General features: G+C 51.6%; 1 protein-coding gene across 3 annotated transcripts; it reads right to left on the bottom strand.

The window, feature by feature from the left end:
* Nucleotides 1-262: 262 nt before the first annotated feature.
* LOC137427449 (uncharacterized) lies at nt 263-22,655 on the bottom strand. 3 transcript variants are annotated; one of them, XM_068116958.2, is made up of 6 exons: nt 22,156-22,647; nt 13,081-13,365; nt 6,245-6,465; nt 4,124-4,291; nt 3,118-3,242; nt 263-2,795 (listed from the first exon to the last, which is right to left on the bottom strand). In XM_068116958.2, the coding sequence occupies exons 2-6, from the start codon at nt 13,355-13,357 to the stop codon at nt 572-574; spliced, it is 3,015 nt and encodes a 1,004-aa protein (XP_067973059.2). In that variant the 5' UTR covers nt 13,358-13,365; nt 22,156-22,647; the 3' UTR covers nt 263-571. The 3 variants fall into 3 exon arrangements, with proteins under 3 accessions (XP_067973059.2, XP_067973061.2, XP_067973060.2); XM_068116960.2 differs by lacking the exon at nt 13,081-13,365 and having other exon boundaries at nt 22,156-22,655; XM_068116959.2 differs by lacking the exon at nt 22,156-22,647 and having other exon boundaries at nt 6,256-6,465; nt 13,081-13,234.
* Between the last annotated feature and the right edge of the window lie 1,807 nt (nt 22,656-24,462).

Genomic DNA, 24,462 nt, shown 5'->3' with positions numbered 1-24,462 from the left:
CGGATAATTCCAATTTCACCCTTCTCTCCCTACACAAGGAAGAAAATTCCAAGATGGGGGAAAAAAAAGAAGAAGTTTTTCTAAACTTTGATGGAATCAAATGAAACTTGCACAGGCACACTTTCAGGGTGTTCTGAATAATCCCTGAAAGTTTCAGCTTCACAGGTAAAATCCTTTCAGAGTAGTGTATGAAACACAAGATACTTTCCCTCCATTATATAGAGATTTAAGTACATGGTTAAAACAAGATGAGTGGTGGCAATGAAATCGTACAATGTGTTTATTTGCTCGTTCCAAAGCTATGAGAATGTTGCATCAGGAGAACAATGCTGACCTTGTACTCATGGCAAAGGCTCTTGTAATTGTTACTCAACTGCGATTGTCAGTGGTTGCTCGGCAACTAAATGATCTGCAGTCAAATGCCTGAGATCGTGCTTTGTTCGTTCTGCAGAAGCCACCAGCAGTCCATGCATGGAAGGCCGACTGTGGCTGAACTTCCTTATTCCAGCAAGCAATTATGAAGTACTTCCTCATTTGTGTGAATGATACTGTTGATTTGATTCCCTTCAGCTCACCTCTTCCAGTAGTTCTCGAGGAGTGAGGATCTGCCCTGCGCTGCCAAACCATATCCCGGACGACACCGCTCTGGGTGACGGCGACCAGGGGAAATTTTCACTTTGCATCGTCTTCCCGGTATGTCGTTATCTACCTTTCTTTTGTCAACAGGTTCGATCGCATGGGATTTCTCTTCTCGAATCCTCAAATCGCTTGTACCTCGTCTATCTCTTACCGAGGCCCTATGTCCACTTGGGGTGTTGATATACCTTGTGTCTGGGAATTTTTTCTCATCGTCAGTACGTTTTCCAACGTCCTTATTTGCATCTTCAATCTCGCTGGCCTCTTGCTTGGAAATGGAAGTCTCCCTGCTATCTTCCTTTTCTCCATCGGGGTTCATTAGGACTTCAAACCGACTGAAAACGCGGTTATCTCTCCGCATAACCTCTGCCCTTTGGAGGAGGTTTTCCGCCTTTGGTCCGCCATCCTCAACCATCTCTATCAACTCCTTTGAGTATTCCCCTCCTGTGTTGGCACGCACTTGCCTTTCATTCGCCTTTTCTTCCTGGATCGTGGCACTCACCACCTGCTGCTGCCCTTTTGCCGACATGTCTTTGAGCAATGCCTTGGTATCGTCTTTCAAATTGCTCCGTTGAAGGAGCACGATGAGCGATGACCCCAGACCGGCAGGCTTCTCCGTGGTTGTGTTATCATGCTTGCCCTCGTATTCCATTACTCTCTCCCGTGTTTCTTCATTTGCCATTCCGGAGAACTTCCCTTCCCACCGTTGCTCAGAACTTTTCTCTTTTTCTTCAGATGCTATGGCTTCTATGAGAGTAGTTGGTTTGTCTATCCTTGATTGTTTTTGCAATTCCTCATTTGATTTGAAGTTGTTTAAATGGACTTTGCTAACAGCCCTGTCGTCATCTGTTATCATTTTGTGTTTCACTTGAACGCGAGAGGAGAGAGAAGTCTCTTGGATCCCTAACGTCTTTTGTTGACTGTTCAACCGGTAATTTCGAGCATATTCCAAAACAGGACCTCGGTTATATATGGGGGTCTTGTTTTCGACGGGCTCATTGTTTAACCGTGCTGCGATTGTTTCTTCTCGGTCATTTTCATGTGGTATTTCCTGCATTGCAGATACCTTTCCCTTGACATCAAGGTGGTGCTTTCCAGTGAACCTTGAGCGGGCTGGCAGACGTGGAAGGGAATGGTAGATAAGCGAAGACCGTAATCGAGACGTGCGGTGTAAGTTGCACTCTTGTGCATTCGTATCATCGTTTCCCCATGGCCTCGGCCTAAGATTTCCTTCGGCTGTTCTAGGCCTACATTTAAGCCATTCTCTACTTGTGTCATGGTTTAACCATGCAGGAAGCAGCTGGGTGTCTGGAAGGCCACCTGTGTTCCACTGCGTATGGACAGAGTTCCACTGCATGTCTACGTTTTTCTGGTCCGAAACCTCTCCAGGGAAGGTCTCGTTCCATTGCTGGGCTTGCGCAATATGAGAGCTGTTGAGGCAAAGTGGTCTGAAGCCTCCTGGAGCCACCTTTGGCTTTGCTGTATCTTCAAACTGCATCCTGTGGGCCAAAGGAAAATACGGAGACTCAAATCTGTTCTGGCCTCTGCTGTTTACTTGTAAACCAGGTTTCCCTAGATACTCCCAACCCCATTGCATTTGGCCCTGCACCGTCTTGCGCTCACCGAACGGTTGCCTCATGTTCGAGTCGTTGCCTTTTTGACCACTTCCTTGCCAAGTCTCTTGCTCGGTTGGCCAGTCACCTCCACTTCCCCAATTTGCAGGATTGTGCCACTGGTATCCAATCCTGTTGTTCTTCGTTTTCTCAAAAGCATCCTCTTGAGTAAAATGCACACCTTTAAATCTTGAAGGCTTCTCACCCCAAGGACCTTTCCACATAGCTTTCCACGATGAGCCTGAGCTCGACTCGAATGATTCCTCTGCAGCTAAATATGGAGGAATTGCTTGCAGGTAATTAGGGGATTGGAAACAAACTAGTGGGACTTGTGGAGAGGCCTGAGCTGTCTTGTAAGGCTGCATGCTCGCTCTTTCATGGAAACTGTAATGTGACCGAGCCATGATGGATGGCGGAGGTTGCTCGGGACAGATCGCTTGTGACTGAGCGTAGAGAAGTCGAAATTCTTCATCGAAATCCGAAGCGGCAGTGCCCGTGAAGACGTGCGCAACACTTCGATGAATCTTCTCGAAGCTCCATGTGAAGCTGGGGTTGGGGTTGAGGCAAAAGTGTCTGAGTCGAAAGTTCTGCAATGAAGAAAATGTTAGAACCTCCTCTCCCACTCACTGTCTCGCGATGCTCAGGCAATCCAACAAGAAAATCTTTCCTCGGTCATCCCAACTCCATCCCTTCACATTTACTTAACTCTATTAACACCAACATCCTGTTTCCTTAATATGCACATCCAATTATACTGTAAACAGAGGTTGTCCTTCATGATTCTACCCCCACTCCTAAATCCCCCAAAAATATATGACGTTTGTGTTGTACAACAATCATGAAATCACTAAAAACAATAATTTCCTACCTGTAGGTTCCACACAACACTGTATGACAGTCCACCAGAAGGAACTTCTCAAACATTTGGCCCAGAAACTTGATCCCGGATTTGCAGTGGAAAGGGACACCGGCGATTGTTCTGACTCGCAAGTTCTGGAGGAAGGCAGAATGGAAACTCTAATTATTCTATTGAGAAGGGAAGAGTAACACGCCATGGTTTTCGGGTGGTTGGAGCCTTCGCGTCACATCGTGGCAAAGCCGACGGACCTAAGGTATCTGGCAACGTCAACCAGTCGCTCCCGGATATCTTTTATGGAAGTAACGTTGAAGGATTGTCTGTTGTGTGGATCAGTATGATTGTGGGAATTCATTTTCATTGTGTTTCATTTCATTTCATTTCATCAGTTTCATTCATTCATTTTCAATTTTCATTGAATTCAAAATCATTGTGGGAATAGTGAGGTTTTCTGCGTTTTGTGTCCTGTGTAAATTATGTTGTTGTTGCTGTATAGCTCCAGACAGTTCTCATGAACAAGCCCGTGACATGGAGACAGCCGATTGATATCCCAGGAGTGACCCAGAGACCCCCTCCCCCCCCCCCCCCCCTCCTTCCATATAGGATGGTGTACCCCTGCCTTCATAGAGAGAGAGAGAGAGAGAGAGAGAGAGAGAGAGAGAGAGAGAGAGAGAGAGAGAGAGAGAGAGAGAGAAAGAGAAAGAGAAAGAGAAAGAGAAAGAGAAAGAGAAAGAAAGAGGGAAAGGGGGAAAGGGCCGGTGATTGGGGACAGATCAGCACTCCGACTGTGACCACACTGCCCTGATGAATCCGGGCAGCAGGGAAGAATGGGGAAGATTTGGCCCCGACTTGCGTTGGGGAGTACAACCATCACGCACCAAGAGGCGTCCCCGATAGTTGTGTTTTTAAATGTCGGTATTAGAGGTAGGAGGATAAATGTTCAATATGTTGGAGTGGCAATGATGAGTTCCTAGTAAAAGCGTTAACTACTCTAATGGTGTCATTTTGCGGAACACACGTCGAGCTGATGAATAGGGACATTGAGCTTCCGACACATTTCTTCGAAAAGCGGTGCATTGAGGGAGTCCAAAAGAATGTAGACCGGGACACGGCGGGAAATGGATGCATCCAACACGTCCTGAAACACGTCGATGTCTGTGAAGACATCTGTGGCAATTGCCAGAACCTAGGGGGAGGTACACAGGGTTAAGAATATAAGAGGAAGAAACGGAGCATGTCGGAGCAGTTAACATATTAGTAAAAGGTAACAACGACATACTTGTCTTCATGAAGGTGAGTGTCGGCCTATGTTGGCGGACTCCTTGAATATTGGATTTTATCAACTGAAAGCCAATAAGAGGATGTGAACCGCCGTGGGAAGGGAGGTGCGGCTGACTTTCGAGTGTTTGCCCTTCGTCACCGATCTCCCAACAATATTTGTTATACACTGATATACACTACATGATCAAAAGTATGTGGACACCCGAACATCGAACATCTCATTCCAAAATCATGGGCATTAAGATGGAGTTGGTCCCCCCCTTTGCTGCTATAACAGCCTCACTCTTCTGGGAAGGTTTTCCACTAGATGTTGGAACATTGCTGCGGGGATTTGCTTCCATTCAGCCACAAGAGCATTAGTGAGGTCGGGCAATGTTGTTGGGCGATTAGGCCTGGCTCACAGTCGGCGTTCCAATTCATCCCAAAGGTGTTTGATGGGGTTGAGGTCAGGGCTCTGTGCAGGCCAGTCAAGTTCTTCCACACCGATCTCGACAAACCATTTTTGTATGAACCTCGCTTTGTGCACTGGGGCATTGTCATGCTGAAACAGGAAAGGGTCTTCCCCAAACTGTTGCCACAAAGTTGGAAGCACACAATCATCTAGAATGTCATTGTATGCTGTAGCGTTAAGATTTCCCTTCACTGGAACTAAGGGGCCCAGCTGAACAATGAAAAACAGCCCTAGACCATTATTCCTCCTCCACCAAACTTTATAGTTGGCACTTTGCATTCGGGCAGGTAGCGTTCTCCTGGAATCTGCCAAAACCAGATTCGTCCGTCGGTCTGCCAGATGGTGAAGGGTGATTCATCACTCCAGAGAACGCATTTCCACTGCTCCAGAGTCCAATGGTGGTGAGCTTTACACCACTCCAGCCGATGCTTGGCTTTGCGCATGGTGATCTTAGGCTTGTGTGCGGCTGCTCGGCCATGGGAACCCATTTCATGAAGCTCCTGACGAACAGTTGTTGTGCTGACATTGCTTCCAGAGGCAGTTTGGAACTCGGTAGTGAGTGTTGCAACCAAGGACAGATGATTTTTACGTGCTTCAGCACTCGGCGGTCCCGTTCTGTGAGCTAGTGTGGCCTACCACTTCGCAGCTGAGCTGTTGTTGCTCCCGGATATTTCCACTTCACAATAACAGCACTAACAGTTGACCGGGGCAGCTCTAGCAGGGCAGAAATTTGACGAACTGACTTTTTCTTTTCTTTTTTACAAGATCGAGGCTCGTGTAAGAGCTAAACTTGTTGGAAAGGTGGCATCCTATGACGGTGCCACGTTGAAAGTCACAAAGTTCTTCAGTATGGCCCGTTCTACTGCCAATGTTTGTCTATGGAGATTGCGTGGCTGTGTGCTTGATTATATATACCTGTCATCAATAGGTGTGCCTGAAACAGCCGAATAAACTTCGAAGGGGTGTCCGCATACTTTTGGTCATGTAGTGTATATATATATATTTTTTTTTATTTTTTTTTATTTTTTTTTTAAGAAAGAAGGCGCTTCCAACCAAAAAGTAAAAAAAACTAGATCTAGTCCGCAATTTTAAGCAAATAAGCAAGAGCGGACCCAATCTCGGGTGAAGTTTCACCTGCTTCACAGCGGGCTTCCTCAGGCCAACAGACCAACAGGTCGATCTATTTTTTTACTTTTTGGTTGGAAGCGCCTTCTTTCTTTAAAAATGTATAATTGCAACCTCCCCAATATTTTACCATGTATAGGTAAATATATATACTATATATATAATATGGCAAGCAGTGTTCATATACAAAGCTGGGGCTACAGTTGAGAACGACGCAACAAATCAAATGGGCAAGCAAAAGAGGGCGTCGTTTGATGAATTCTGAGTCGCATACTGACCCACCTTCCGTGCACCTTGAATGAGTCTGTGCACCACCTGCTTGATGCTGGGCGAGCCATCAGTTGGTGGAGGATGGAAGTAAGTTGCAGCTCCACTAGGCCCGTGACTCCGACCCATGCCGCTTCCTTGTCTGCCCCAGCTCGTTGGCCATCCAAGGTCAAGCTCTGGAACAGCCACGTCGGAGAATTCAGGCCAGTAGGTTCCTGAGACGGAGCTCCCATCACCTGAGTGCAACAACCCACACAGCAAGCCTACGTCATGACCTCCTTCCATTTTACCTGCCTTTTCATTTGTATTTCCTCCAGAGATTTTTAAGCCATACATGCCTTGACATTTTACACCCTTATTAGTCAGGTTCACTATGTTTTTTCGTTCAAAATTTTTGGAGATTAGCAAAACTATACATTTTTGGAATATTCAGAGCATGAGGAATCCAAAAAGTAATGTTGGCATTTGCGTCGACACCTTTGCGAAAATGACACTCAGGACAGGGATGAAGATCTGTAAAAGCATATTCCTGAACGGTGTAGACCTAGTAGATCCTGTGTATAGGACTTATAGTTCAATCTGATACGAACAAGGCTGCTTTCTTGCTTTATAAACCCATCTATCTATAATTCCAGTAATCTGTGTGTGTGTGTGTGTGTGTGTGTCTGTGACCGCTGTTTCTCGACAACCACGGGTCCGATATACTTGAAACTTGCCAGGTATATTGCTGGGGACCTGAGGATGTGCCTTTTCAAGGTTTCATATTAATCGGAGAAGTAGTTACCGAGCTATGTCCAAAAAACGATTCAACCAATCAGAGAGCAGCGAGCTATCACGTGTGCCGAACGTGGCGAACAGACTCTGCCTCGGACGGCACATTTGAGAGCGTATTCATTTATTTCACGTTGGCAAACTATGTTGGCGCTATGTTGGCGTTAAACTATGTTTTAAAACTAATTAAAACTAATTTGCGATTCATCGTAACTGCGATATGCGACCTTCCGGACAGTCAAATGAGGACGTCACTTCCGGACGTACTGATGCTGAACGTGGCGAGCAGACGCTGCCTCGGACAGCACATTTGAGAGCGTATTCATTTATTTGACGTTGCAATCTGTGTTGATTGTTGTAAGGTACGATCGATTGTAGTACACGTTTATAATAACTCTGCCGATACAGGCCCGATTAACTGCAGCGCCATCCGAGCTGCGGCTTTTTTTTTTGGCAAGGAACGGGCACCCACGTACGGGCACGTCCTCGTACCTATAACTTCAAAGGACTTGCAATATCATGTGTTATGTTGTAGCGGTTACCGCTGGGTGTACACAATCGCCTTGCACCTGCCAGGACGCGGCCAGGGCGCAATCACCATGCCAGACTCGTCCGGACGGGCCCGGACGCGCCTCTCCCGGGCATGCCCGAACTCGCTGTTCCCAGGCTCGCCCGAACCTCCCGGGCACGCCCAGTCTCGTCTTTCCCGGGCATGCCCGCTCTCGCCTTTCCAGGGCTCGCCCAGAACGCCCGGGCATGCCCGCTCTCGCCTTTCCAGGGCTCGCCCAGAGCGTCCGGGCATGCCCGCTCTCGCCTTTCCAGGGCTCGCCAAGAATGCCCGGGCATGCCCGCTCTCGCCTTTCCAGGGCTCGTCCAGGACGCCCGGGCATGCCCGCTCTCAACTTGCCAGGCCTCGTCCAGCACGCCCGGGCAGGTCCAGACTCGCCTTTCCAGGACTCGCCTTTGCCACCCGGGCATGCCCGGTCTCGCTTTTCCCGGGCAAACGCTCCGGCATAAATGTGTATATATATTGCTGCCCGGAAAACGGGCTTTTCAGAGTACCCGAGTTTGATACGTACATTAAAGCAACTCGGACGAATTTCCGTCTTTGGTCGCGTCAATTCTTTCGACTCGCGTTGGAGCACAACTCCTTCATTGGTGACCCCGAACATGGATACGGCAGTGGCTCTTAAGCTGCCTACCTTCTGGGAGGCTCACGCGGCTGTTTGGTTCGCCCAGGCGGACTCCCAGTTCGCCCTGCGAGGCATCACCGCGGACGACACCCGCTTCCACCATGTCGTGGCAGCGCTCGGTTCCGCCACCGCGGCCCGTGCCCTGAGCCTCCTCGAGCGCCCGCCAGCTGCTGACAAGTATGACGCGAATAAGACGCTCCTCCTCGACGCTTTCGCCCTCTCACCGGCGGCACGCGTACGGCGCCTGCTCGACCTGCCCGAGCTCGGCGACACGCGCCCGTCCGAGCGCATGGACTACATGCTCTCGTTGCTCGGTCGATCACAGATCGCCGCGCCCTCGCCAGGGAAGCCGACAAGATCTCCTCGGCGGGCCAGCACATCGGAGCGGCTACCTGGAGCCCGCCGCCGTCCGAGGCGACGCCCACGACGCCCGAGCGCCCTGCACGGTTGGAGGCCGAACTGCCGGTGCAACTGGCGGCTGCCACACCGTGCCGACCGCTTCCATCACGACGGCCGGGGCCTCCGCCTGACCAGGCGTGGTGTTATTACCACGCCAGGTTCGGACACAAGGCTCAGACATGCCGACCCCCGTGCACTTTCGGCAAGTCGGGAAACGGCCGGGCCGGCGTTCATTACCAGCCATGAGCGCCGGCCACTCGGGCAACTTGCTTTTTATTCGGGACAAAGCACCCAGGCGGCGTTTCCTTTGTGACACCGGCGCCCAACTGAGTGTCATACCCACCTCCGAGCAGGACAGGCGGAACGCCGTTTGCGGCCCCTCTTTGGTCGCTGCTAATGGCTCGGCCATACGCACTTTCGGCCCGCGCGACGTCACCCTCTGCTTCGGCAGCCAGCGCTTTCAGTGGACCTTTGTGACCGCCAGCTTTGCTGGGCGCCGACTTCCTCTGCGCGCACGGGCTGCTGGTCGACGTCAAACGACGTCGCCTTGTCAACGCCAAGACCTTCAGCTCCCGAGCGTGTACGATGAGCAGCTCCGCGCCGACCGAACTGGCATGCGCCCTCCCGATGGCGAACGAGTTCGCTCGCCTGCTCGCGGAATTCCCGGCCCTCACGCGGCCGACGTTTTCGGCCGTCGCAGTGCGGCATGGGATCGAGCACCACATACCCACTACGGGCCCGCCGGTCTACGCAGGGCCCGCCGCCTCGATCCGGCCAAGCTCGCCTTGGCAAAGGCCGAGTTCGACGCGTTGGAGTGCCTCGGCATCGTGCGGTGCTCCGATAGCGCGTGGGCCTCACCACTGCACATCGTGCCAAAGCCGGGGGGTGGATGGCGCCCGTGTGGCGACTACCGCCACCTCAACGACGCTACCACCTCCGACAGGTACCCGATCCCGCACATCCAGGACTTTTCCGCCCATTTGGCGGGACGGGTCATATTTTCAAAAATTGACCTGATACGGGGATACCACCAGGTACCTGTCCGGGCGGCCGACGTCCCGAAGACAGCCGTCATCACGCTGTTCGGCCTGTTCGAATTTTTGAGGATGCCGTTTGGCCTCAAGAACGTGGCCCAGGCGTTCCAACGCTTGATGGACGGCGTGCTGCGCGACCTGCCATTTCTTTTCGTCTATCTGGACGACATCCTCGTCGCCAGCACGTCCTCGTCCAGCACGTCGCCGAGCACCTCCTCCACCTCCGAACACTGTTCGGTCGCCTCAGCGAGCACGGCTTAATTGTCAACCTGGCCAAATGCCACTTCGGCACGACGACCGTTGACTTTTTGGGCCACCGCATCACCAAGACCGGGGCCGTTCCGCTGCCGACCAATGTCGAGGCCATCACCACGTTCCCGCGTCCCCGCTCCATCAAGGCCCTACAAGAGTTCCTCGGCATGGTGAATTTTTATCACCGATTCGTGCCCCGCGCTGCTCAGCTCATGCGGCCCCTTTATGAGGCCCTGCGGTGCAAGCCGGCCAAGCATGACATCGTTTGGTCCGCGGCCATGGACGCGGCATTCGCAAGCGCAAAGCGGGCCCTCGCCGACGCAACGCTGCTGGCTCACCCGGTGCTCAACGCGCCCATCGCCCTCACTACGGACGCCTCCAACTACGCGGTGGGCGCCATCCATGAACAATGGGTGGACGGGGTTTGGCAGCCACTCGCGTTTTTCAGCCGGCAACTCCGGCCGAACGAGTTGAAATACAGCACGTTTGACCGCGAGCTCCTCGGTCTATTCCTGGCCGTTCGCCATTTCCGACACCTCCTGGAGGGCCGCCCGTTCACGGCTTTCGTCAACCACAAGCCATTGGTCTATGCAATGGCCAAAGTCACGGAGCCGTGGTCGGCCTGCCAGCAGCGCCACCTCTCCGCCGTGTTGGAATTCACCACGGACATCCGGCACGTCGCCAGCAAAGACAACGCCGTGGCCGACTGTCTTTCTCGGGCCAGCGCGAACGCGGTCCACCTCGGCGTGGACTTCGCGCTCATGGCGACCGACCAGACCACCGACACCTCGGTGCAGGCCCTCCGGGCGGCGGACACAGGCCTCCGCCTGGCCGACATCCCCTTCGCGGACACTGTCCTGCTCTGCGACGTCTCCCAGGGCCAGCCTCGCCCCATCATGCCCGTTACCTGGCAGCGCCGCATCTTCGCCTCCATCCACGGCCTTTCTCACCCGGGCCGGAAAGCTTCGCAGAAGCTGGTGTCGGCGCGTTTCGTCTGGCACGGCCTTCGACGGGACGTCCGCGACTGGGCCAACGCCTGCACGGCCTGCCAGCGGGCCAAGGTCCACCGCCACACCCAGGCCCCGCTGGCACCTTTCGCCGTGCCTGAACGGCGTTTCGACCACGTCCACGTGGACCTGGTGGGTCCCCTGCCCCCATCGCGGGGGTTCGCCCACCTGCTCACCATGGTGGACAGGACCTCCAGGTGGCCGGAGGCCGTGCCCCTCACCTCCACCACCACCGCCGATGTGGCGCAGGCGTTCATCGCCACCTGGGTCACGCGCTTCGGCCCACCGGCGGACATCTCGTCCGACCGCGGCCCACAGTTCACGTCCGAACTTTGGGGCGTGGTCGCCCGTTCGTTGGGAGTCACTCTGCACCGCACCACGGCTTACCACCCCCAAGCCAACGGGTTGTGCGAGCGGTTTCACCGCTCCATGAAGGCCGCACTCATGGCCGGCCTTCAGGACGACGGTTGGGCTGACCGGCTGCCGTGGGTCCTTTTGGGCCTCCGCACGGCCCCCAAGGAGGACCTCCGGGCATCCGCCGCCGAGCTCGTCTATGGCCAGCCGCTCCGCGTCCCGGGCGAGTTCGTGCCCGACGCTACCAGTCCCTGGTCTGCCGCACGCCAGCGCTCGGACCTCCAGGAGGCCGCCCGACGATTTGCCCCCGTGCCAACGTCCCGCCACGTTGGCCCCCAGTCCTACGTCCCCCCGGCGCTTCGCACAGCGGAGTACGTCTTTGTGCGTCATGACGCACACCGGGGGCCACTCCGGCCGCCGTACGACGGGCCCTTCCGGGTCCTGCGACGGGGCGACAAGTCCTTCGTCGTCGACTTTGGCGGCCGGTCGGACCGGATTTCTGTGGACTGCCTCAAACCGGCGCACATGGACGTCGACCGACCACCACGGTTGGCCCTTCCTCCGCGGCGAGGCCGCCCCCCGTCCACAGTTCCCCCCGCTCGACCACCCACCACCACATCGGACCCCCCCCCCCCCACGACCCTCCAGGGGTCGCTTCGGCCGGGTCATCCAGACCCCCCTTAAATTGACCCTGCCGGTGCAGGTCGTTTCTGGAGGGGCGTGTGTAGCGGTTACCGCTGGGTGTACACAATCGCCTTGCACCTGCCAGAACGCCCGGGCATGCCCGCTCTCGCCTTTCCAGGGCTCGCCCAGAGCGTCCGGGCATGCCCGCTCTCGCCTTTCCAGGGCTCGCCCAGAACGCCCGGGCATGCCCGCTCTCGCCTTTCCAGGGCTCGCCCAGGACGCCCGGGCATGCCCGCTCTCGACTTGCCAGGCCTCGTCCAGCACGCCCGGGCAGGTCCAGACTCGCCTTTCCAGGACTCGCCTTTGACACCCGGGCATGCCCGGTCTCGCTTTTCCCGGGCAAACGCTCCGGCATAAATGTGTATATATATTGCTGCCCGGAAAACGGGCTTTTCAGAGTACCCGAGTTTGATACGTACATTAAAGCAACTCGGACGAATTTCCGTCTTTGGTCGCGTCAATTCTTTCGACTCACGTTGGAGCACAGCTCCTTCAATGTAATAGTTATATCACAAATATAAAGACAATGGTTTTCAATTACCGTTGTTTGTTGCTTTTCTATAATCCTGAGCACTATTTTGAGGCCTTTATTGGATTGCTTGGCCCAGAAAACATAGGATTAGTATATTTAATTAAGTTTCTAGGTTGACTAGAAGCCGAGATCGCGCAAAATATGTATTTTATGGCGGCCATTTTGAAAATCCAAAATGGCGGCAATGCAGGTGTCTGTGCAAATGCCAACATTGATTTTCGGATTCTCCATGCTCTGATGATTCCAAAAATGTACAGGTTTGCTGATCTCCTAAAATTTTGAACGAAATTATATTTGTTAACATCGTGAACCTGACTATATGGAAAGTCTCTTGATTGTTCCTCAACTGATCTGAGGAGATTGGCAATAAATTTGATGGGGGAGCAGGGGGCACTTGGGGCGGAAGAATGAGGGAAGGCAAGGAATTTAGAGGTGGAGGTAGAGAAGAATGAGGAGAGGAGGTGGGAGGACCCCGATGATCAGGCCTGACTTTCAACCGGCCGGGAATTTGTAATTTGATCAGAGTGCGACGATAACTCGCCTACTCTTCATGAAAGAGACCGTGGAATCTGATATGTCACGAATACCATTTTTGTACAATTATAGAATCAACCTCGACATGTACCGTTGCCTCCGTCCCAATCCGAGCCACTGCCACCATAGCCGTCAGGCTCGTACGAAGGCCTACTGGCAGGATGCACGAGGTTATGGCGGATGTAGCGTCCTTCGCGCGAGTTCAAGAAAGACGGAACTCCTTCGTGAACAAGGAAGTCGTGGAAAGCGCCACGACCCTTCTCCACGAGCACGTCGACGGCGAGCCGTCTGCTCTCGATGGCGCACGGTGCTAGGCCTCGGTTTCTGTTGCAGGCCCCAATGGAGGTGCACTGGGATTGCCAGGCCATAGAGTTCCCTGCAGAGGAGAGGATAGCATTCAGGTGTGTTACCTGATACCTGCTTGCCTCAGAAAATGAAAGGGAACTCATTCAAATAAAAAAATACGAAACTTTTAAGATCTGCCCGCTAATTAATTAAATGTAATATAAAGGCCCCATTAAGATGGGGTTTGGAGTTCTCTGTGAAAATGACTTCACTGATATCAATCCATCACAGTCGAGGCTCATGGAGGAGCGAGAACTCAGAACACGACAAAATGAAAAGAACAGGGGGAATTTATGGGGGTCACACTAACAACAGGGTAGAGGGACTTTTTGGGATAATCTTCAAAGCCTGTCAAAACAAAAAAAGAAAGCCACAAAACAAAGATGATCAATATGGAAGATGATCAACAGATGATCAATATGGAAGGGGATATGGAGGAAAAAAGGACGCGAAGAACGGGAGCAAGGGGATGAGGACACAGGGGTGAACAAGCTGGTTACAGGTTGTTGTTTGGGGGGCGGGGGGTGGGGGGGTTGTATACAAAGTCGAGCCTCTTGTAAGAACTAATATTAAACACAAAAAACATAAATGGGCACATAAAAGAGATAATAGAGGGAGCAGGAGAAAAGAGGGGGAGAGACGGGGAAGCACACAAGCACAACAACAGTAGAGAACAGGGACATTGGGAGATCTGTGGAAGGGAGAAGGCTGGGAGGGAGGGGGGGATGGAGGGAAGAGTTACACGGTAGAAAACAAATTCACACCATTAGGAATTTCAGGAATGAAGTCTGAGATTGAAAGAAATGGATTTGGGGTGTATTAACGGGGGTAGAAAAGATCAAGGTTTTGGATGGGGGAAGATAAGAGATGGTGGTGAACAGCTGCTTTAAAGACCTGGAGGGAGGAGTGGGATTGAAGAGAGTGAGGGAGTTTGTTCCAGAGGCGGGAGAAAAGAGAAAAGAGGAATGAAGGAGTGAGCAGAGAGTCTTGATTTTGGCAGTTTCACCAGAAGAGGGTTGCTGGCAGATCTTGTGCGACCTGAGGGAATATTTGGGGGACAGAGCACAGATAGAGAAGAGTCAGTAGAAGATAGAAAGACCACCAACCTGCTTGTGGTGACTCCAGATATGGAGAGAGTGAAAGGCCCTCAGAATCAGCTTCATCGCGGGAGATTCCAATGATTCTGAAAGCTTTGGTTTCAACCACGTGAAGCCGAGCTAGGTGTGAGGCAGGAGCACCGGCCCAGAGGGGAGAGCAATTGTTCACGTGGCGGAGGTATGCTCTCTACTGAGTGCCGTTCTAGTTCTAGTTCAGTCACGTCCCACCCGGGCGGTGAAGTCCCCCAACAAAATGACCTTGTCACTATGAGATAACTGTATGACTGCTGAAAGGTCATCGTAGAACCACTCTTTGACCTCATCTGTGTTTGTCATGGTAGGGGCATAATCGCAAAACCTACACCTACCTGACGATTTTCACTTTCTGCCTTGCTGATCCAATAAAACGTATAGCCGGAGCGTCGTTCCTCAAAATGGGATATACCAGGTAGACGGGTCTCATTGGGTGCTGCAATGTCTATCCCACATCGCGTCAATTCACGGCCAATAGCGGCCGTTCAACGTTTGAGGAAGCTGCCCGTTGATTTGCAGCGTGGGCCCATTCCAGGAAATGGAGTACTGCAAGTGTAGAAAAAGTTTAGGACGGAGCCGGAAGTGAAGGTCAGAATCGCACGATAGCATGTATGTAATATGTAGATGGTCTTTTAACCTAACCGGAAGGTCGGAAGAGAAGGTCAGAATCACACGATAGCATGTATGTAATATGTCGATGGTCTTTTAACCTAACCTGAAGGTCGGAAGAGAAGGTCGGAATCACACGATAGCATGTATGTAATATGTAGATGGTCTTTTAACCGAACCCGAAGGTCGGAAGAGAAGGTCAGAATCACACGATAGCATGTATGTAATATGTAGATGGGCATTTAACCTAACCCTAACAGCCCACATTCCAGGAAAGGGAGTACTGCAAGTGTGGAAAAGGTTTGGCATGGAGCTGGAAGTGGAGATAAGAATCACACGATAGCATGTATGTAATATGTAGATGGACATTTAACCTAACCCTAACCCTAACAGCCCACATTCCAGGAAAGGGAGTACTGCAAGTGTGGAAAAGGTTTAGGACGGAGCCGGAAGTGAAGGTCAGAATCACACGACAGCATGTATGTAATATGTAGATGGACTTTTAACCTAACCCTATCCCTAACAGCCCACATTCCAGGAAAGGGGAGTACTGCAAGTGTGGAAAAGGCTTGGCATGGAGCCGGAAGTGGAGATAAGAATCACACGACAGCATGTATGTAATATGTCGATGGATATTAACCGTAACCGTAACCCTAACCCTAACAACCCACATTCCAGGAAAGGGAATACTGCAAGTGTGGAAGGCTTGAAGATGGAGCTGGAGGGTCAGAATCACAAGATACCATCTATATTATAATAGGCGAAGGTGAATCTGTCTGTCTGTCCGGGGGTGTGGCTTAGTCCGATGGCAGAGTAGCTCCACCCATAGCTCCACCAATTCTTGGAGAGGCTTCATGTAAACAAATATCCACCATTTTATTACCTCGAATGGCTTTGAGGCCTGTTTAGTTAGGCCCATGCTGTCTTTCTCTCTCACACAGGTTTATTTCAATTCTAATTCGATATATCATTTCATTTTTAACAGTCGCTAACATAGTGTTAGACTCGGTTGAAAAAAAACGGGAAGAGAATCCCAAGAAAGTTTCCGTTTATAGAACGAAATGATTTCTCAAAGGCCTGTAAACTAAAGCCCATTCATTGAGAGTCACCCTCACGATTTTATCTCGAATTCACCATCTGATTTAATTTTTATCGATGGTTTTAGACTCGGTGTCAGAAATAATTGAGAACATTCACGCACACGCGGGAAATTGCCGAGATATATTTATAAAAATCGCGCCACGATGATACACGAAAATACACCGCCTAAAATAACATTCGGGGAAAATGTCGACATATATTAAAAATTCGCTTTTTCTTTTCCGTTAAGATATATTACTTTTACCTTTTATGAGAGTCGGCACAAAAACGACATATATATCTTCGTTCTTTCTTATTTCATTCAACATTATTATCCGGAAGTAAAATATTTCAGGAAATTACCGAGAGATATTTCTTCATTTTTTAAAATTAGTCATGTGCGCATACACTTTAAATAGGTTTATTTGAAATCTTTAATTTTCACAATGTAATTTACTTGCCATTTATCATTTGATGATTACGACACATTTCCTCTTGAGGATCGTGACAATTCATGCGTTGCGTGGAAACTTCCATTTCCAAAATGAATGAGACGGTCGATGAAGAACGCAGACTTGAACAGGATGTAGCAAGAACCGCACAGAGACCGCACGAGACGGGAGAACCGCACAGAATGCTGCTGCAACAACGATGAGGAGGGTTGGAGAGGAGCGAGGGGTTGGAGAGCGAGGTGCTAGGGGTTGGAGAGTGAGGAGCGAGGGGTTGGAGAGTGAAGAGCGAGGGGTTGGAGAGTGAGGAGCGAGGGGTTGGAGAGTGAGGAGCGAGGGGTTGAGGAGCGAGGAGTTGGACAGCGAGGGGTTGGACAGCGAGGGGTTGGAGAGCGAGGAGCAAGGGGTTGGAGAGCGAGGAGCGAGGGGTTGGAGAGCGAGGAGCGAGGGGTTGGAGAGCGAGGAGATAGGGGTTGGAGAGCGAGGAGCTAGGGGTTGGAGAGTGAGGAGCAAGTAGTTGGAGAGTGAGGGCCGATTGGAGCGGAGAGTGAGGGCCGATTGGAGCGGAGAGTGAGGGCCGATTGGAGCGGAGAGTGAGGGCCGATTGGAGCGGAGAGTGAGGGGCGATTGGAGCGGAGAGTGAGGGCCGATTGGAGCGGAGAGGAGTGTGAGGAGGGAATTGGAGAGTGTGAGGTATTGGAGAGGAGTGTGAGGAGGTATTGGAGAGGAGTGTGAGGAGGTATTGGAGAGGCGTGTGAGGGGTTGGAGAGGAGTGTGAGGGCTTGGGGGGGAGTATGAGGAATTGAAGACGAATGTGAGGAATTTGAGAGGAGTGTGAGGGATTGGAGAGGAGTGTGAGGGATTGGAGAGGAGTGTGAGGGATTGGAGAGGAGTGTGAGGGATTGGAGAGGAGTGTGAGGGATTGGAGAGGAGTGTGAGGGATTGGAGAGGAGTGTGAGGGATTGGAGAGGAGTGTGAATGGTAGGAGAGGAGTGTGAGGGGTTGGAGAGGAGAGGAGTGCGAGGGGTTGGAGAGGAGTGTGAGGGGTTGGTGAGGAGTGTGAATGGTTGGAGAGGAGTGTGAGGGGTTGGAGAGGAGTGTGAGGGGTTGGAGAGGAGTGTGAGGGTTGGAGAGGAGTGTGAGGGGTTGGAGAGGAGTGTGAGGGTTTGGAGAGGAGTGTGAGGGTTTGGAGAGGAGTGTGAGGGTTTGGAGAGGAGTGTGAGGGGTTGGAGAGGAGTGTGAGGGGTTGGAGAGGAGTGTGAGGGTTGGAGAGGAGTGTGAGGGGTTGGTGAGGAGTGTGAGGGGTTGGAGAGGAGTGTGAGGGGTTGGAGAGGAGTGTGAGGGGTTGGAGAGGAGTGTGAGGGGTTGGAGAGGAGTGTGAGGGGTTGGAGAGGAGTGTGAGGGGTTGGAGAGGAGTGTGAGGGGTTGGAGAGGAGTGTGAGGGGTTGGAGAGGAGTGTGAGGGTTTGGAGAGGAGTGTGAGGGATTGTCGAGGAGTGAGGGATTGGAGAGGAGTGCGAGGGATTGGAGAGGAGTGGGAATGATTGGAGAGGAGTGTGAATGGTTGGAGAGGAGTGTGAGGGGTTGGAGAGGGGTGTGAGTGGTTAGTGAGGAGTGTGAATGGTTGGAGAGGAGTGTGAGGCATTGGAGAGGAGTGTGAGGGGTTGGAGAGGAGTGTGAGGGGTGTGAGGGGTTGGCGAGGAGTGTGAGGGGTTGGAGAGGAGTGTGAGGGGTTGGAGAAGAGTGTGAGTAGGCATTGGAGAGGAGTGTGAGGAGGTATTGGAGAGGAGTGTGAGGAGGTATTGGAGAGGAGTGTGAGGAGGTATTGGAGAGGAGTGTGAGGAGGTATTGGAGAGGAGTGTGAGGAGGTATTGGAGAGGAGTGTGAGGAGGTATTGGAGAGGAGTGTGAGGAGGTATTGGAGAGGAGTGCGAGGAGGTATTGGAGAGGAGTGCGCGGAGGTATTTGGAGAGGAGTGCGAGGAGGTATTGGAGAGGAGTGCGAGGAGGTATTGGAGAGGAGTGCGAGGAGGTATTGGAGAGGAGTGCGAGGAGGTATTGGAGAGGAGTGCGAGGAGGTATTGGAGAGGAGTGCGAGGAGGTATTGGAGAGGAGTGCGAGGAGGTATTGGAGAGGAGTGCGAGGAGGTATTGGAGAGGAGTGCGAGGAGGTATTGGAGAGGAGTGCGAGGAGGTATTGGAGAGGAGTGCGAGGAGGTATTGGAGAGGAGTGCGAGGAGGTATTGGAGAGGAGTGCGAGGAGGTATTGGAGAGGAGTGCGAGGAGGTATTGGAGAGGAGTGCGAGGAGGTATTGGAGAGGAGTGCGAGGAGGTATTGGAGAGGAGTGCGAGGAGGTATTGGAGAGGAGTGCGAGGAGGTATTGGAGAGGAGTGCGAGGAGGTATTGGAGAGGAGTGCGAGGAGGTATTGGAGAGGAGTGCGAGGAGGTATTGGAGAGGAGTGTGAGGTATTGGAGAGGAGTGTGAGGTATTGGAGAGGAGTGTGAGGAGGTATTGGAGAGGAGTGTGAGGAGGTATTGGAGAGGCGTGTGAGGAGGTATTGGAGAGGAGTGCGAGGAGGTATTGGAGAGGAGTGCGAGGAGGTATTGGAGAGGAGTGCGAGGAGGTATTGGAGAGGAGTGCGAGGAGGTATTGGAGAGGAGTGCGAGGAGGTATTGGAGAGGAGTGCGAGGAGGTATTGGAGAGGAGTGCGAGGAGGTATTGGAGAGGAGTGCGAGGAGGTATTGGAGAGGAGTGCGAGGAGTTATTGGAGAGGAGTGCGAGGAGTTATTGGAGAGGAGTGCGAGGAGGTATTGGAGAGGAGTGCGAGGAGTTATTGGAGAGGAGTGCGAGGAGTTATTGGAGAGGAGTGCGAGGAGGTATTGGAGAAGAGTGCGAGGAGGTATTGGAGAGGAGTGCGAGGAGGTATTGGAGAGGAGTGCGAGGAGGTATTGGAGAGGAGTGCGAGGAGGTATTGGAGAGGAGTGCGAGGAGGTATTGGAGAGGAGTGCGAGGAGGTATTGGAGAGGAGTGTGAGGAGGTATTGGAGAGGAGTGGAGTGTGAGGAGGTATTGGAGAGGAGTTTGAGGAGGTATTGGAGAGGAGTGTGAGGAGGTATTGGAGAGGAGTGTGAGGAGGTATTGGAGAGGAGTGTGAGGAGGTGGTGGAGAGGAGTGTGAGGAGGTGGTGGAGAGGAGTGTGAGGAGGTGTTGGAGAGGAGTGTGAGGAGGTGTTGGAGAGGAGTGTGAGGTGTTGGAGATGAGCGAGGAGTTGGAGAGTGAGGAGCGATTGGAGAGGTGAGGGAGGAGCGATTGGCGAGGGGAGTGAGGAGCGATTGGAGACGAGAGTGAGCAGCGATTGGAGGGGAGTATGAGGGATTGAAGACGAGTGTGAGGGATTGGAGAGGAGTGTGAGGGATTGGAGAGGAGTGTGAGGGATTGGAGAGGAGTGTGAGGGATTGGAGAGGAGTGTGAGGGATTGTAGAGGAGTGTGAGCGATTGGAGATGGGTGTGAGGGATTGGAGAGGAGTGTGAATGGTTGGAGAGGAGTGTGAGGGGTTGGAGAGGAGAGGAGTGTGAGGGGTTGAAGAGGCGTGTGAGGGGTTGGAGAGGAGTGTGAGGGGTTGGAGAGGAGTGTGAGGGGTTGGAGAGGAGTGTGAGGGGTTGGAGAGGAGTGTGAGGGGTTGGAGAGGAGTGTGAGGAGGTGTTGGAGAGGAGTGTGAGGAGGTGTTGGAGAGGAGCAAGGGGTTGGAGAGGAGCGAGGGGTTGGAGTGTGAGGAGCGATTGGAGAGGTGAGTGAGGAGTGATTGGAGAGGCGAGTGAGGAGCGATTGGAGAGGAGAGAGGCACGATTGGAGAGGCAAGTGAGGCACGATTGGAGGGGAGTGTGAGGGATTTGAGAGGAGTGTGAGGGATTTGAGAGGAGTGTGAGGGATTTGAGAGGAGTGTGAGGGATTGGAGAGGAGTGCAAAGGACTGGAGAGGAGTGTGAGGGATTGGAGAGGAGTGTGAGGAGGAGTGGCATTGGAGAGGCATGAGGGTGGAGAGGAGTGAGGGGTCACATATTTATATGTGAAATAAATAAATTGTGTTCATTACACCATTTTAACCATTTTGTAAAATTTAATGTGCAGCATGTAAATCAAGATGTCCAAATGTCACACACGTCCATACCCGTGGGATTCCCACGGGTGACCCCACTAGTCTTACTATAATTCACCAAATATCTGTCCGTCTGTCCGTTCCCAGGTACTGCAAAAACGGCTGAACCGATCGCAACGAAATTTTGGGTGGGTAATCCTGGGACCCTGGGAGTAAAATAGGCTATATTGTTTTTCCAATTTCCAATTTTCTAGTTTTTCCAAAAACGATGGAATAATATTTACCGATATGAACAGTGATGTGGCTTTTATTGAAATTCTACAAATACTGTTTAGATTTTGATGATTTGCGTGTGATATGATTTAACGGATGTTTATATAAATCGTTTCAAATAAAAAAAGCCTTCAATTTCTGATATTTTGCCTTTTCATTTGGGCCTCCCAATTGAAGCCCCGCCATAGGGCGGGTACCGTTGCTAGTGTATGTAATATGTAGTTGGACATTTACTCTAACCATAACCCAAACAACCGTAACACTAACCCCAACCCTAACACTAACCCGAACAACCCTAACCTTAACAATCCTAGCCCTAACAACCCTAACCCTAACAACCCTAACATCCCTAATAACCCTAACAACCCTAACCCTAACCCTAACATCCCTAACAACCCCAACATCCCTAATAACACTAACAACGCTCACCCTAACCCTAACAACCCTAACTCTAACAACCCTAACATCCCTAACAACCCTAACCCTAACCCTAACATCCCTAACATCCCTAACAACCCTAACCCTAACATCCCTAACAACCTTAACATCCCTAACAACCCTAACCTGAACAACCCAAACATCCCTAACAACCCTAACCCTATCATCCCTAACCCTAACAACCCTAACCATACACCTAACCCCAACAACCCTAACCCTAACAACCCTAACATCCCTAACAACCCAAACAACCCTAACATCCCTAACAACCCTAAAAACCCTAACCCTAACCCTAACAACCCTAACCAACAACCCTAGCCAACAACCCTAACAACCCTAACCCAGCATCCCTAACAACCCTAACCCTAACAACCATAACTATTGATCAACCACCAAAACAAACTTATCAGCAACACACGAAAGAATTTGTCGCCAAGCAACACAAATAGTGTTGCGACATCCGTCTCACCAACAACAATTAACCATAAATCTGAAACAAGAACATGGAATATGAACAACAACAACAACAACAACAACAACAACAACAACAACCAACAAATCAAATCCCATTGGGACCATAAAACCGTCACCTATTGCACGAACCATTACCTGTAAACTATAGGTAATCCATCGATCATAAATAAGCAACAACCGACGACGGAATGGAAATGTTGTTCACGGCGATTACTCGCAAAAGGTCATTCGACATAAACACAGGTGAGATATCTGTGACGGCAGCGCGAAGATACCTGAGGAGCGAAGATCCTTGTGAATGGACAAATAAGTGTAAGAGTGAGAAGCTGAACCCTCGGGCTGTGTGCCTTGTTCATGTTAGCCATGGGTGCGGCTCGGCACGCCCGGAGGCTCCCACGAACCAACGCCATCACCTGCTAATTGGGTCTAATGAGTCAACGGAGCACCTTTACGTGCCACACCGTGTGCGTTCTGCCACAACTTAACACTCCCATTCTCACTTTCTCCCCTCAAACTCGTGACAATCCATGTGGTCGTGCCTCGAATCCATGTGGTCGTGCCTCGAATCCATGTGGTCGTGCCTCGAATCCATGTGGTCGTGCCTCGAATCCATGTGGTCGTGCCTCGAATCCATGTGGTCGTGCCTCGAATCCATGTGGTCGTGCCTTGAATCCATGTGGTCGTGCCTGGACGTCCCTTCTGAGGCCTGCTCCATGCTCAGGGCCCGCGGACGACTCTCTCTCTGTCGCGTCACCTTATCGGACACCACGTGTTCACCTGATGATCTGTATTGACAGGAAAAAGACCTTTGCATCCATGAAATATGTCAACAATGTATTAAGGGCACAAATTGACGTTTTTCCACCAACATCTCCCCCTTACACTCCCAGTATATATCATACACTCCCCTGCCCCCTTACACTCCCAGTATCCCAGTATCCCCCTTACACTCCCAGTATATATCATACACTCCCATGCCCCCTTACACTCCCAGTATCCCAGTCTCCCCCTTACACTCCCTGTATATATCATACACTCCCCTGCCCCCGCACACTCCCAGTATCCCAGTATCCCCCTTACACTCCCCGTATATATCATACACTCCCCTTCCCCCTTACACTTCCCAGTCCCCATATATACGGGGAGTGTAAGGGGGAGACTGGGATATCATACACTCCATATCATACACTGGGATATCATACACACAGTGTATATCATACACTCCCCTGCCCCCTTACACTCCCCATATATATCATACACTCCCCTGCCCCCTACACTCCCCATATATATCATACACTCCCCTGCCCCCTTACACTCCCCATATATATCATACACTCCCCTGCCCCCTTACACTCCCCATATATATCATACACTCCCCTTCCCCCTTACACTCCCCATATATATCATACACTCCCCTGCCCCCTTACACTCTCCATATATATCATACACTCCCCTGCCCACTTACACTCCCAGTATCCCAGTCTCCCCCTTACACTCCCCATATATCATACACTCTACACTCCCCTGCCCCCTTACACTCCCCATATATCATACACTCCCCTGCCCCGTACACTCCCCATATATATCATACACTCTACACTCCCCTGCCCCCTTACACTCCCCATATATCATACACTCCCCTGCCCCGTACACTCCCCATATATATCATACACCCCCCTGCCCCCTTACACTCCCAGTATCCCAGTCTCATCCTTACACTCCCCGTATATATCATACACTCCCCTGTCCCCTTACACTCCCCATATATATCATACACTCCCCTGCCCACTTACACTCCCAGTATCCCAGTCTCATCCTTACACTCCCCATATATATCATACACTCCCCTGCCCCCTTACACTCCCAGTATCCCAGTCTCATCCTTACACTCCCCGTATATATCATACACTCCCCTGCCCACTTACACTCCCAGTATCCCAGTCTCATCCTTACACTCCCCATATATATATCATACACTCCCCTGCCCACTTACACTCCCAGTATCCCAGTCTCATCCTTACACTCCCCATATATATCATACACCCCCCTGCCCCCTTACACTCCCAGTATCCCAGTCTCATCCTTACACTCCCCGTATATATCATACACTCCCCTGCCCCCTTACACTCTCCATATATATCATACACTCCCCTGCCCACTTACACTCCCAGTATCCCAGTCTCCCCCTTACACTCCCCATATATCATACACTCTACACTCCCCTGCCCCCTTACACTCCCCATATATCATACAGTCCCCTGCCCCGTACACTCCCCATATATATCATACACCCTCCTGCCCCTTACACTCCCAGTATCCCAGTATCCTCCTTACACTCCCCGTATATATCATACACTCCCATGTCCCCTTACACTCCCCATATATATCATACACTCCCCTGCCCCCTTACACTCCCCATATATATCATACACTCCCCTGCCCCTTACAGTCACCATATATATCATACACCTCCCCTGCCCCTTACAGTCACCATATATATCATACACTCCCAGTATCCCCGTCTCCCCCTTACACTCCCCGTATATATCATACACTTCCCTGCCCCCTTACACTCCCACCCT

This window comes from Myxine glutinosa, chromosome 5 (genome assembly GCF_964187855.1).
Source record: "Myxine glutinosa chromosome 5, kmMyxGlut1.1, whole genome shotgun sequence".
NCBI lineage: Eukaryota > Metazoa > Chordata > Myxini > Myxiniformes > Myxinidae > Myxine > Myxine glutinosa.
This window is presented reverse-complemented; position numbering and strand designations above follow the sequence as displayed.